At 36.0% G+C, this 15,843-nt stretch overlaps 1 protein-coding gene across 8 annotated transcripts in view; it reads right to left on the bottom strand.

The window, feature by feature from the left end:
* The window catches only part of ROBO2 (roundabout guidance receptor 2), a 652,403-nt gene that overhangs the window by 6,021 nt on the left and 630,539 nt on the right, over positions 1 to 15,843 (bottom strand). For 3 of the 8 annotated variants that reach the window (XM_061430013.1, XM_061430088.1, XM_061430170.1), the window contains 3 exons: positions 11,205 to 11,387; positions 8,473 to 8,646; positions 1,808 to 2,080 (listed from right to left, as the gene is read on the bottom strand). In XM_061430013.1, the coding sequence (XP_061285997.1) occupies positions 1,808 to 2,080; positions 8,473 to 8,646; positions 11,205 to 11,387 (630 nt within the window). The remainder of the gene's footprint in view (positions 1 to 1,807; positions 2,081 to 8,472; positions 8,647 to 11,204; positions 11,388 to 15,843) is intronic. The other 5 variants (XM_061430238.1, XM_061430321.1, XM_061430482.1 and 2 more) reach the window with 3 other exon arrangements.

Raw genomic sequence — 15,843 nt, 5'->3', positions numbered from 1 at the left:
ATCTTGGGATACGTATATATCGTCATGTATTATTTGCAAAATTTAAATTCATTATAAAAGAGATTTGCATATAATGACTGTAATGTTTGACAAAATCTTTTCTGAAAATAATTTCTGGGTTCAATGGGGCTGAAATTTAATTTTTTCATTAAGATGGAAGGAACATGGTTTTTGTCTTAAATTATGGCAACATTTTCTCAATTTAGATAAAGATCTATACGTTAGTTAATAAACTAAGCTTCTTAAATTTCTATTGCTTCACTGAACAGAAATACACTATTTGAAAAGCTGTTTTATTTCCTTAAAAGAAAAAGAGAAACTCATTCATTTTAATAATTAACGTTTCTATCCTTTTTATGTACCATCTCTCTAAAAATAATTCATGATGTGCATTTGCTATTGTTGCTAAGTCACTTCAGTCGTGTCTGACTCTGTGCGACCCCATAGACGGCAGCCCAGCAGGCTCCCCCGTCCCTGGGATTCTCCAGGCAAGAACACTGGAGTGGGTTGCCATTTCCTTCTCCAATGCGTGAAAGTGAAAAGTGAAAGGAAAGTCGCTCAGTCGTGTCTGACTCTTAGCGACCCTGTGGACTGCAGCCTACCAGGCTCCTCGGTCCATGGGATTTTCGAGGCAAGAGTACTGAAGTGGGGTGCCATTGCCTTTCCCAAATACTTAATACTTTGAAATGCTACTGTTTCCCTCTCTCTTTTTCCTCTTTCTTCTTTCATTTATCCCCCATCTCTCTTCCTCTCCACCCCTGTGTTTCTTCTCTCTTTCCAGGTATGAGTTATCAAAAACATGCTAACTGGATTTAGCATTTCTCTTCTTAGATAGCTTTAATGACAAGGATCACACGATTTTTCTTTTGCAGCCTTAATGATGTAAGCTTCCTAAATGTTCCATTAAATCTAGATATTAATATTATCATCTTTTGGCTTTTTCCTAACTATATTTCAAGCTAAAACTTTAAGCACCAAGTTGTGACAAAATATAATTATTGAAAATGCATGAGTAGAGGACATATCCAGAAAAGACTGAGTCCAAATAAATAAAAGAATGTGTAAGGAAACTTTCATGTGTGTGTGTGTATGTAAGGTTTAATACTCAATGAATTCTGAAATAAGAAGAGATGTTGCAGAAATGATTTCTATAACTGGTTAAATGTACCTCCACCAAAAAAAAAAAAAAAATCCAACTGCAAATGATGAAACTTATTTTGTGACATTTCCAGCAAGCTTGATTTATAAGCAAAAACATTTCCCATTGAAGTGCTAATAATCAACTCAATTTAATCAGTTGGAAAAGTGCAGGTGCCAGTTTAACCTTTTCTAATATGAGAATTCTGTGATTGTCTGTTTACTTGCAACTTTGTTATTTCCATTAATTTACTAATTTGACTGAAGTGAGTTCTCTACAAATGACTAGTTACTTCAGTCAAAATGGACGAATTGGTTGAAGCAGAGATTCAACTGATACTAAAGATGAAGTTTAGTGGTCTTAAAAGTACTCAATACTAACAAAAATGGCAAAAAAAAAAAAAAAAATCAAATGGTTTCCTGAGCATTACCGATGAAGCCGGGATGTGTCTTGGGCTCAAAGACCCTATGCAGAGGTTAACTTGAGGAAGGACCCCTACTGGACTCAGCCTTAAGGGATGCGCAGGTGAGCTTTGCTGTGAATTCCAACTTCAATTAGTGATTCAAGGCAAATTCATTTCAGATGCCCTTAAACAACTGGCATTTCCAAAATACCTGGTAGAAAAAAAAGGTCAAAGTCCACACTTTCTTGGGACTGTGCAGAACACACCTGGTCCGACACCTTGTTTGTGGAGGGCTTTCCGTATGTCTTCTGGGCGTTCAGTGGAGTTTATCCATTCCTGGGTTTGTCGCTGCCACTCTAGGGATGTTTTAGCTGGACAATCCAAAGAGCTCTTTGTGTCTTCTAAGTTGGCTGCTTGCTGTCTCTCCAGAGAGCTTCCTTTTCTCTCTGTTGAATTTTCCACGTTACCAGCATGCTGGCTCGAGCCTATCTGCTGCCTTAAACCCTGACCTGGAGGGGGATCTGGTGGTGGTGGAAGATCTAAAAATTTTGAATAATGTTTAGAATAAACTAAAATGTAATAAAAAAAAATACAGGTTTTAATTCAAGATGAAGAAAAAAGAAAAACGTAGCCCTCCTAAAGGTATCACCCACACAAAATAAATTTTGGAGAGGAAAGTTCAGTTATTTATTTCTAAAATGGATATTATTGATCTCTTTGCTATCTTTTGATCACAGTGCCTTTGAAATAAAATCAACCAATTTTCTCCAACTATTGTACATGGTGAGTGTTTTCCATTGCACATGAAGGCTGATGTTCAAGGTGTAAAGGACAATTTATGATTTCTCCATCTTTAATCCATTCCCCACTGCCACCTCCCTAAAGTAGAATACTAGGACACAAAACAACTAGAAATTCTAGCAGCTGTGTTAATAAAAGACCCTGGAAGAATAAAAGCTGCCCTGTCAATCTCCCTAGGAAATGTTGCCCTCGGGAAATTAAGAACTGTATGCTGTATCATACAAGCATATGACTCCTCTTATTCATGTATGTGGCACATTCAGCAACAGTCAAAGTGTTAAGCTAACATTTATTAAATGCAATTAACATTCTGCCTGACAACCAATTCTAGCTGTTCGTTTCATGAGTTAGCTAATGAGTTACAACTAATATATTATAATCTTCCAATGTATTAATTTTAATAAGTAATAACCAATGTTCAGATTTTAGATAGAATATGCTTCATGGTACTAGAGAAGGCAATGCATCATGAAAAACTGAGATGTAGTGGAATAAATCATTTTTCATAAAAGCGCTTTACATTACATATATGAAAAAAGTTCAAATACCTAGCTAATTTTTCATTTTTCTCTTATTAGCTTGTTAGACCATGACACTTTTATAGTTTAAATGTCTTCAATTGTGAAATCATAGTCGCTTTTTTTTCATATTTCTTTAAGTATTATAGTTATATTATATAATGTATACTGTTATACTAGTCCTACACTAATATTACTTTGCTGAAGATTTTGAGATCTCCTAAACATTCTAACATTCCTTTGGATTATTTCCTCCTCATTTTTCTGGAATGTTGTTGTAAACTTCTTTGTTCATCCTTAGAGTATCAACAGCTATATTATTTGTTCAATTATCAATTTGTTCAAGATCAATTATTATGGACAATATATATACTTGTATCATTAATAGAGGATAATGTATATAACATAGATAATTATTTCCCATGCCATCTTAGCAATGGTGCACTTGTTTCTAATGATATTGTTCATGAAATTCCAAAGGAAAAAGTATAAATTTCTTGTGTACACAAGATAGTTTCTTTAAGGAAGGCTAAGTTGCTCCTTTAAAAGACTTTCTTAGGAAGCTTCATATTCTCTTTTATGAGCAAACTAATATTGACCCTCATTGAACTGACAATGAAAATCTCCTCAGGATTTATTTGGGGAGTTCCTACATTGGCGCAGCATTCCCAGTTCTTATGTACATCATCTTGTTAGATTATGAATTATTAATTATTGAAGGGAACTTGGTTTCTATCTGGGAGAACAGAGTTGCAATTGGAACATTTCTTCCAAAATGAAAAGCTAATCCAATATTGAGAGATCTGTTTGTTGAATAATTCACCAGTGAGTTTGGTGCTTCCTCTATACTCAATACTGATTTCCTTCAGTTTGTATTATTATAAATGCAAATTAATTATTTTACATGACTTATTGGACTTAAGACGGCCAGTTGGGGGGAAATTATTACATTTGCTTCTAAAATAACATATCTTTGTCATTGATTTTTATTCTCCATCAGAGCAGCTTAATTTTTAAAATGGCCAAAATGGCATCTGCTTATGCTAGCTAAAATTCTGATTACTATTTAATTTAACCTGAAATTATATGGCTACATAATTAAGTAATATCCTTGGAGTTTGTATAGTCTAAGATGAAAGAACACTGAAAGCACATTGAAATAAACAAATTGGAAAAAAGATGAGATTAAGAATGGCTGTGGAAAAAATGAAAGAATGTAATCAAATATGTTTACTTAAATTAAATTTATTATTCATTTCTCTGTTGATTCATTTCAACTAAATCAATTCACCAAAGAGACTCTTACTGGCCTACTGAGAATTTGCAATTGTCAGGCACAACAATCCAGTGATATGTGTGTCATTATTATACTCTTTTTTAGGTAAGAAAAATCGGCATAAAGAAATCAAATATCTCCAGCTTGGGTTTCTCTTTCCATGAACTCCAGATTCATCTTAAAGTAAATTCATATTGGAGAGTTTGGCTTTGATGTTTAGTAAGCATCTCAAATGTCACACCTGGAAACTGAGCTCTAGAATTTCCTGTGCAAAATGTTTCCTCCCTAATGTTCCTCATCTCAATTACTACAAGCTGGTTCTAAGACTGGAGTAATCTTTGGATTCCCTGCTTTATACCTTTACTAATTTCATTAACTTGTGGGCTCTGCCTCCGAGTTTAGAATTCAACCTTTCTCATTGCTTCCACCGATTCGAGCTTGGCATGGATGTCAACCACCTATTCCCTACATTACCTATATAGTTTCTGTGTGATTCCACACAGATTCACATGCGGGCTATCTCAATATAGTATCCGGAATGGTTTGTTTTTAAATAAAAACATAAAGAAAATCTGTAACTCCCCTGCCTTATGCACACTCTCTCTCTCTCTCACACACACACACACACACATGCGCGTGCACACACCATTACTGTTTTCTCAAAGTAAAGAGCCAATGTCCTTACAGAGGCTTATAGGGTCTTCAGAAAGATGGTCCTCACTTACTTGTCTGACTTCACACTCATTTTGTTGCTCTCTCTGCTTCAGCTACAGTCCATGGGGTCACAGACATGACCGAGTGACTGAGCACACACACTGCTTCAGTCACACTGTTCCTCTTCCTTTTAATTAAATACTTCAGGATTCCACTCACTGTTCTCATTTCCTGGAATGACTTTTCCTCAGATATAAGCATTGCTCTTTCTCTTGTAATCTTCCAATCTTTTCTCAAATGTCATCTTCTTGGTAAGGCCTCCCCTGAGCTCTCTACATTAAAAATATCTCCCCCATGTCTATAGTTCTCAACTTCCTTCCTATGTTTTGTTTTCTCCATGACACCACCATCTTGTATATCCTTATTTTTCACTTTTATATATATGTTGGTCTTTACCTATCTTCCCTCACTAGAATGTAAGCTACAGGAGGCCAGGGATTTTGTCTGTATAGTTCCCACTGTGCCTGTCATTTGGTAGGAGCTTAATAAATATTTGAATGAACAGATTTATGAATGAATAGATTAATGAATAGAATAATGACTCATTTGCTCAATGGTCAAAGTTATTCCATGGCAGAGCTGGGAAAAAGCCCTTTCTCTGAAGAGACATTAGGATGAGGGGAGGACAGGCTGGAAGGTGACAATTTAGGGAAAAAAGGCTGACAGAGACCTTGCCTCCTTTGTTCAGCATTGGTCAATGTATTCACTTTAAAGGATATTCTTTGGTTTATGCAAATGGAATAGATGATTTGCACTGAACAATGCCTACTTAGGTGAGCCTTTATCCAAGGGGGAAGAACATTTCTTAATATGTGTGTGGGTTTTTGCATAGTCTTGGAAGCAGAGACTGATACTGCCTCAATAATAATATTCCTGCTCCAGTGGTTAGTTTGATGCCATGTGACAGAGTTCCTGTCCAAGAAGGAGTGAATGTACCGCCTGTGGGACAAGCCATCATCTCATCTAGTTGCTCACTTGTGCCCAGCTCTTTGAGACTCCATGGTCCACCAGGTTCCTCTGTCCATGGGATTCTCCAAGCAAGAATACTGGAGTGGGTTGCTAGTTCCTTCTCCAGGGGATCTTCCCAACCTAGCATTTGAACCTGGGTCTCCCACATTGTAGGCAGATTCTTCACCATCTGAGTCACTGACTAGCCATAGAACATTCCAGATAATCACTTATGCTCTGTCTTCCCTCACTCAGAAACCAGGAAGGTCCCATCTTGGAAATAACGGGGTATCAATATTTAAGCAAACATCTTTACAACTTCGAGGAGAGCCACCTGACCTTTATAAATCACTGTGTCTGTGAGAAATAAACTCTTACCATGCTAAGCCACTGAGGGGATAGAAGCTGTTTGGTACAGCAGCCATCAATAGTTACCCTGATTAATATATTCATAAACACTGTTGTAAAATCTATAATGCAAAAATTTTACTGTAAAAGATCTGTACATTAAGTGCTACTAAACTTCCCCAAAAGAACAGTTTGATGTTACATACAAATCATATGAACTTATTACTGATGCATGGACTCATACCATATAAAAATTACGGCATAAACATCTGTGGTAAAATAATAGTATTCTTAAAGATGACCTGTAGAGTGTGATCCAAAATAAATCTTTATCATACCTAAAATGTCTTTGGATCAAACACTTGTGAGCCAAAATATGCTTTGCAATATCAGTACTTTCAGAATGTATCTACTAATGACACATAATCCAAAATCTTTTTTGGAATGCTGGTAAATTTGAAAGTTTAGGAATCTATTTGTTTTTTGGAAATATAAGCAATATATCGATCATGCTTTAAACTAGGAGGTAGCTTACTTTAACTAGACATTCTGAAGAAAGCTTGCAAGGAAAATGTTTTAGGGAGGAAGAAAAGAGCTATTTTACTGATTTATATTTTACATCTTCCACATATTCTGGATATGATCTTCAAACATTTTGGAAAAGCCACAAAAAAATCCATATAGTGCCTGGATATTTCCCTCTCTCTCTTCATGACAGTCATAGCAGGAAAATCATACAAAATTATTAATGCTGAGATTTGTAATAGAATATCAGTGAGTAGTCCTTTGTACTTAGAAGGAATAAGATCCACACTATAGACTGCTTCAAGTGCTCAACTAATCTTCAGATCACTGGGGGCAGAAAGGAGGTGGTACACATTTTTGCTCACCACAGGATATCCACTTATCTAGAATCAAAATCTTGATTGTACCCTTACCCGTGTATTCCACAGAAACACTTTCCAATGAAAACAAAGGAAGCAGGAAAGATAAGTAAACCTGAAGACTTTTAGACAAGTTATTTTGGGCTTTTAAAGTCTTCTTAGCATTATAAAATGACAAGAGAAAGCACAATGGAGACTGCCAGCTAAAGACCTACCCTCAAACCAATAAAGAGCAAATACTTCCTTTCCAAGGAAGCCTCATCCTGTCCTATAACGCTAAGTCTAAGAGACTGAGATGAGTGCCAAGAACTCAGTTACAGCTTCTCAAAGCTAACTGCATATTAGGTTCTCCAGTGGAGCTTTAAAAATACTTATGGCTGGTTTTCACCCCAGAACAATTAAATCAGAATCTCCAGGGTGTATTTTAAGAGTTCCCCAGATGGTTCTAACGTGCAGCCTGGCTAGGTTCATTCTTTCGATGTTTGGTAGTGCTATCTCAGGAAAAAGTTTGTGTGCTTAGCGGAGACAGTGTAGAGAAGGGGGAAGAAATTTACCTTTTGGTCTGACATTATACTGGGCTCTTTACATATATTATCTTACATATTCCTTAGGATAAAACTTCAGTGTAAATACTTTTTTCCCCTTTATTTAAACATATGATAATTAAGTTGAAAACAGAGTTGATGAACTATTCATTATTGAAAAAGGATGTCTTCCAATAATATTTTGGTTCCTGAAACTAGCAGTACGCAAAGACTGGAGGCTGTATATAAGTGAAAAAATTGAAATAAATCAGCAAGCTATGGGCCAAAGTAAGCCATTGTCTGTTTTGTCAACGAAGTTTTATTGGAAATCAGTTATATCCATTCATTTACGTTTTTCTATAGCTGCAGTGTTAAGTAGTCTTGATAGAGATTGTTTGGCTTGGCTAAAGCCAAATCTATTTACTATCTGGACTTCTCAGAAAAAGTTTACTGACCCATCAACCAGATGGTCTATGAGCCCCGAAATTCATGAAATTTAAAAATTCATAAACTGGAAATCACAGTCTTTTTCAAACGTGATTCCATCTAAGATATCTTAATTCAGCTTCAAAAACGATTTGACAACAAGGCGACTGCACATGCTACTTATGTTTTCTTCCTTAATCTTAAAAAGGAATGGTCGTTGGAAAGCACTAACGGAAAAATGCCAGACCAGCAGAAAAATCAACATTGTCAAGCAGGATGGCATATATTTCTTGGGGTTGGATAATTAGGAATAAATCCAGATTGTTCAAGAAAAGGGGGTGTTTTATTGAAACAAGACCACACTGCCAGGTGTTCAGCCTGGTCACATAACAAGGTGATACCTGATCTACCATCGTGTCTTGAAGCTAAGTTAATGACTTCACAGAACATGTCTCTTCAGTTAGGAGACCAGAGAGAAGAAAACAAACCTACCATCTGTCATTCCTTCCCTTCGGTGAGGCAATGCTGGTTGCGGGTCCACTCGCCCGCCCTTGTGTTTTTTAGTGGGCCGAGGCCTCTGACTTTGACTCAGGGCTGCACTGGTGTTACTGTCCGTAGAAAATGGGCTGGTTGGTCGAGGTCTTTGAGAGGAGGTAAAGGCTTTACCTAGAAAGTAAACAAAGGGAACGAGATATAGAGAATGTTATTATAAGAGACTGATTCTGTCTTGTATTTCTGCTCTAAGACTAACTTCTAAAGCTGCCTGGAGATGTCATTTGAAGATACAAAATACTGGTCCATCTCCATAGAAAAAAATATGCCCTCTTGCATTTTTTGGGTCCAGTTTTTATAACCAATATACTACCCACTGAAAAATGCAAACAAATGAATATGAAACAAGTCCACCACCAATCAATATTCCTTGATTGTATTTTTATTTAACCTTGGCAATCTTAGTGACATTTTCATAGATACATGCAAATTTGTGCAGCTTTTACTCCTTAAAATTAAGAAAGCTTTTTCTGAAGTGAATTATGTACTGTCTTGTTTAATCAAATTTCACCCTTGGAATCTTACGAACTTTCTTTGAGCACAGAAACATTTCCTTTAGTAATTACATTTTAAATTTTACATGAAAGGTCTGCTCAGACACATATATTAAATTGACCTTACCACCCATACACATACACAATGAATTCTACTTCTTTTAGCAGAAACTCAATAACATTAGTGTATAGTATAGGATAAATAGCAGTTTAAAATCACCTTGTAAAATCACCAAAGTGCAATAGGTGTTTTCTGATGAATAGTACTCTATCTGAGCAGACTCCAAATTCTTATTGAAAAATGAAATGTGCAATGTCCTTTTCTTGTAGCTTAGTGTAATATGTCGGGAAATATATTGTGGCAAAAGGTTAACTAATAAATTTTCAACATCTTAGGGGTTTAATAATATGTTTATTATGGCCTGAGAAGGTTTATGTACATATATTTATTTTCTTGTGCATGTTTTCATTTCATTCAAAATTATTGTATGTAGTTACGTTTTAAGTCAATGTGACATGATACTGCCTAATGTTTTATTAGCTATTAGCATACATGCAAGAAATGTACTTATGCCTTCTAATTTATTAGTTTCCTCTCACTTTCTACTGCTCTGTTTAGAGCTATGCCACAGAAAGCACTCAGGCAACATAAAGTTTCTAACTTAGGCCTTATAAAGCAAGAAAACTCAAATAACTGTTACAGTACAACATATTTTAGTTCAGATGCTATATGAAAAATAAACCTCTGCAATGCCTGGGGAATCTTCCTTACTTTGTAGATACCTAGTGCATACTCAAAAGAGATAGTATAATGTTATATGGTGGTATAATTCAAAGAAAGTTCCCAAGACTCATTTTTATAACCTGAGAGTTTAGTGAAGGGTCAAAGTCATTTATCTTTACCTTACTATTTGAATACTATTAAGATTTCAAAAATGCATGTAGCATGTCATTAGTTTGTTTTGTAAGGCAGCTCAGTTTAATTCTTATACCAGAGTTTTCTGCTATGTGCATTTAAGACGTACACATAGTCATGTATTAATAACAGGATCATGCCGAAGCTATTTTGTTCAGTAAAACAAATGATTACAAAATTTCTGATCTATTAATATAGTGAATCACATATTTATTTTCGAGTTAATAATAAAAATCCTGTAAAATTACATAATTGGTCTTTTATATTATTATTATTTATTATTTTCAGAAACCCAAATTAAATTGTGCTACAGAAAAATACACAAGTAATCATCATTTTATTCAACTGGCAAATGCAGTGGGTCTATTTTTCATTAGCATCCTTTAAAACAAATAATAAATTATTGGATTAAAATCTTAACAGCCAAACAACTACTAAGACCATCAGCCATTTGAACTGTTAGACTGACAGCCTCAGACCCATTCCCTCCATGCTGAGAAAGCCTTCCCAGAAAATGCATTTGCAGAAAGAAATGGGGCAAAGGAAAGTAATGGAGATAAAAGCTGAATAATGTTAATCACTGGGTACATTATTGATTGTGTGAGAATTTTGCAAAGTGTGAGTTATTGAAAATTTAATGGCAATCTTAGTTGCAGCTTGGCTATAATAGAAGAAGGAAGCAGATTCCAGTTAATCAGTAGAGCTTAGAAGGGAAAGGGGAATAAAGGATGGAAGGCTGTGAAAGTTAAAAGTGAAAGTGAAAGTTGTGTCCTACTCTTTGTGACCCCATGGACTGGGGAATTCTCCAGGCCGGAATATTGGAGTGGGTAGCCTTTCCCCTCTCCAGGGGATCTTCCCAACCCAGGGATCAAATCCAGGTTTCCCACATTGCAGGAAGATTCTTTACCAGCTGAGCCACAAGGGAAGCCCAAGAATACTGGAGTGGGTAGCCTATCCCTTCTCCAGGGGAATCTTCCCAACCCAGGAATCGCACGAGGGTCTCCTGCATTGCAGGCAGATTCTTTACCAACTGAGCTATCCAGGAAGCCCTGGAAGGTGGTGAGTAGGAGCTTATTCTTAGCTCTGCAAGGGGAGTATCAGAAGAGAGTTCTGGTAATAACTGAGCATTCAGACTGTGTCCATGCAGATTAAAGAAAGCCCTGCAGTCAGACGCACTGAGAAGAAAGAACAGGAGGTCAATAGCTCATTGTTCAAGGAAAAGATTCTCTCATGCAAAGAGTGTTGACTCAGAGTCTACCAACCTGTTCTTGTAAGGCTGGTTCCATCCAGCCTAAAACCAGCTTTATCTGCTGCTGCCACCAGTGCTTGTGCAAAACTGCCGCTGGCAAAGATGGAACCATCTGAGGAGCTACCTACGCTAGATCTATGACTAGAAAACTTACGATCCTCATCAGATGCAGAGCCCCATCCATTTACCATTGAACCTAAAAACAAATGTAGTTGTCTAGTGAGTCGTAGGTATTGAACAGCTCATCGGCTTGTACACACTATACTAATGAACAAGTAGGATTCCTCCACTCGCTCTTCCTGGAGGTAAACCTGGTTTCATCCAGATTTCTTCAGCCATGCGCAAACATCATCCACTTTTTAAACATTTCCAGTACAGAAGAATTAAGCTCACTTAAAACCTGCATCTGTTTGCAACCCTTGAATAAGACGTTTCCTATGACTCCATTCTGATGTTTTTCAAATTGCTACACAATTATTTTCTAAAAGAGAATTGCTATGTATATTCTAAGGCCTAGAATTCAAAGAATAACACTTTTATTGAAATAAAGTATAGCATATTTAACGTCAACTTATCAAGAACTCAGTTGAACAAATAGCGTGAATATATTTTGAATTTAATGTAGACTAGTGATAATTTTAGTGAAATGTACACTTGCTTACTGCAGAAGGGCTAGAATTGTTTTCAGATTTTCAAATAAAAATTTGATTACTCAGGGAATAATAAAAACTAATAATAAACGTGCATAAATAATATCAGAACAAATAGAATATAACAAAATATTTCTTTTTGTAAAGTTGTTATTATTTTCAAAGCTCAGTATGATTTCTTTGTTTTGCAATTATTTAAAGAGCTCTAGTTTTCTCTTTAATACTAATCTCCATTTTAGAAAATTAAACATTATAAAGAAAACCACTGACATTAATATGGATTTTTCTACAAAGTGCAAAATGGCAACAGAGGGAAAGAATCATAGCTTTATGTGTAAAGAGTTGCAAAACACAGGCTACTAAGAAATGATACTTAATTTTAGCAAGTCATTTACACTTGTATCCTTTTTTATAGACCAAAGCACACTGAGACCGTACTCAATTGCTTAATAAAATTAATATTACAATATTTCAGTTGATGTACAATTAATATATGATACAATAAAGATACCAAGTGTTGCTTATCCCAAATTTTTAAAAAGAGACTTAAGTGCCATAGTCTTAGTCTCTTTTATGTGAATATGTATTTAATTTATTTAGAAATATTAACTAAGTTAATATTAGTTAATAGTATTAACTAATTAACTAAATTAGTTATTTACTAAATTAGTTAATATTAACTAATATTAACTTAGTTAGTATTTCTAAATAAACCAAATACATATTCACATAAAAGAGACTAAGACTATGGCATTTAAGTGCCATAGATTTTTCCCCCTTTTTCTCTAACAGTTAAGAGACAACAGTATAATGTTGCCATGATAAAGTCTTTGTACCTTTAGCTGAGGTGCCAGGATGCAATAACATGGGTTCATGCACTTTCAAGACACAGAAAGCAGAAACCAGAGGGGTTAGAAGGATCAGAGAAGTTAAAAGGGTGTTAAGTGTAGCAGGGAAAGATAGTTTTGATTCTATTTGCCAAAAGCACGGAGATGCACTTTTTCCTTTCCAAACAAATTCCCTAGACACAGGCCACTGCAAGGAAGCCAAGATAACACCAGCAATAGAGCCTCCTCTGAGAGAACTGTTTCTGAGTTAATCATCACAAGTCAAGGACCAACAGCCTAAATTGAAAGGAGAAATGATGCAATCAACTTTGCAATATAATGCTAGAGTAGGTAAGAAAAAACCAAAGTGATTCAACCAGTGATCACAAAAGAACATGAAACCCTAGAACTGAGGATATTTTCAAAACATAGGAAAACTCAGTCCTGGTCCTTTCTATGTCCTATTTTCAGTATTTCTAAATGTCTGCTGAATATCTGCAAATAAATCTGTGCCAACTAACTGAAACTCACTCTCCAAACAACCATCTCCTTTTCTGTATCTCCAGTTTCATTCCTGATTTCCTTCTGGTCCCTTCTACCTTCCTCATTGTTGTATGAATCATTCTTTTCTGAAACATTGATCACATATTTCTGTTTGTCCATTCAAAGCCTTACTTAGTTTGTCAATACATATAAACACCAACTGAGGTGTTTGAGATCCGTTAATACCCAGCACAGCCTACCTTTCCAGTCCTATCCCTCTAAAAGCCTGTGCCTCGTTACCTCTCCTGCTTTCTCTCATTCCTTTAACACATCTCTAGATTGCTACTAACTCTAGTGCCCACCGCCAAACTTTGAAGTCCAAATCATCTCTTTTACCCCCCCGATTCTACTTCATCTTCAACCCTGTCCTAAGAGACTCAATCTCTTTACCTCCTGCGTTCTTTAAACAGTGTGCATACAATAGCATATCGTTATCTCTGAAATGGAGCAGACTGTTTGGTCCTTGTCCCCCATGTCCTCTGCCTGCCTTTTGTCTGTGGAAAAACTTTAGCCATAGGATAAGTTTAATCAGAGAAATGAGAAAATGCAAAAACAAAGGAAAACAGACAAAGGAGATCAAATAGTAATAGTTTAGTCATTAAGCATATTCAAGGACATTTAGTTCCTTTCAAGGGCTATAGATAACATCCTGAGTCATATCCTGTGAGCTGTCTTATAGATTCTGAACCCCCAGAATCTATAACCCCCACAAAGTGAAGAAGTTCACTACCTGATGACCAGGCTGTAGTGAGGACATAAGCTGCCACAATTCTAAGAACTGGCCTCAAGAAATGGGAACCAACTGACCCTGGAACTGAAAAGTAACTTCTTAAAACAATCAAGATGATGCTGGTCAGACCACTAATGACCAATTTCAAGATGATTGTCAGAGCTGACTGAAACACATGCTGTTTCTGCATGTTGTGCCCTCTGACAGCCTATAAAAGGTCTTGCCCACTGATTATCAGCGGTGGGGAGTTGGCCTTTGGACAGGTGCCCACCTTCCTCTCCCCCAACCCTGCCATGCCAGTATGTAAAACAAAGCAAACCTTCCTTTCCACCAACCTGTCTTTTTACTGGCTTTCTGAGTGGCAAACTGGACCCCACTTTTGATTACATCTCTACAAATTGGGCTTCCCAGGTGGTACAGTGGCAAATAATTTGCCTGCCAAAGTAGGAGATGCAAGAGAATCAGGTTCGATCCCTGGGTCAGGAAGATTCCCCTGGAGTAAGAAATGGCAACCCACTCCAGTATTCTTGCCTGGAAAATTCCTTGGACAGAGGAAATGGGGTGGCAAAGAGTCGGACATGACTGAGCAACTGAACACACGCTATAAACTAGAATTTGTTGCATATGTTTTCTCTTCCAGACAATGGAACTCTGGAGATCAGGAACTACTTGTTATGCATTTTAATACCTCATGTACAGAGACATTGCACAGTAAAAATTCAATAAACATTTGCATACTGCATTAAATGTCTTCAATAGTTTTATTATTCGGTATAAATTCATATGTGATTTTATTCCATGTGTAATTTCCTAGCCTTGGCCTTATGTTAGTTACAGCCAGAACATACAGTAACTCCAAGAAAATTTATTAAATAAGGAGGATAAGGTCAGTCAACTCTTGTTGATGACTTGGACAATGAGGAAAAAATGATGTAATGAGTCCTTCATATAATGATTTCCACATACAAATCTGATTTACCCATGATGGAAAGTAGGAAACCTCATCACCCCAAACTAAAAAGGCGCCAGCGCCCTCAGCTTAGTATAGCTGAGTTTGCCTTCAAAACGGAGGGCAAGAAGCAAACAAATAAACAGAAGGTTATTGTTACCATCTTTCTAAATTCCATATATATGCAGAAGAAAAATTTTTCTCTCCCTCTTTGTTCCTCTGTTTTTTTGAGATATGGAGTATATATGATACATGCATATATATGTATATACCCATGATATATGGAATGGGTACATTGTTGCAAATATGTTTAAAGAAAATTGGCAATATATTATGAATAAAAAAGTATATTATATATATTGCATTCCCTCCATATTGTAAAATTGTTAAAATTTAACGATTACTAATGTCACCTCTCTGTCGCCACCATTCCTTCTTTAGATTTAAATAGCAAAGATTATCTGAGGATTTATGTAAACTATTACCAAAAAGAAAAAGGACAATGATTATAAGAAAAGAAAAACAGTGATTCATCAATTAGAAAGTAAGCCATTTTTACTAGTGAAAGTCCACGCATTGCAACAAAGACCCTCTGCAGACAAAAAAAGAGAGAGAGAAAAGTAAGCCCTTTTTTTTACAATTGGTTTTCTTTCATAAATGTAAATATAACCATGAAAATTGAAACCAACACTAGGTAAAACAGCTAAGGTAGAGATTCTTCATAAATTACAAGCGATCCATACCAATCTGACATGTTATAGCCCCAAACATAATCAATACATATTTAAACATCTAATGAAAAATGAATCTGTGTCACATAGCCAGATTTATTTGTGTTTGCATCTTCCATCTTTCCAAATTTCTCAGGTTTCAAAATTGCTGAAAGCCAAAAAAAAACTCTCAAATGTATTCAAGCTGTTAAAGAAGAACTGCCGATAGGACATTAAGTTGTT

Source organism: Bos javanicus, chromosome 1 (genome assembly GCF_032452875.1).
Source record: "Bos javanicus breed banteng chromosome 1, ARS-OSU_banteng_1.0, whole genome shotgun sequence".
Lineage (NCBI taxonomy): Eukaryota > Metazoa > Chordata > Mammalia > Artiodactyla > Bovidae > Bos > Bos javanicus.
The sequence above is the reverse complement of the archived record's forward strand: the minus strand, read 5'-3'. Positions and strand labels throughout refer to the sequence as shown.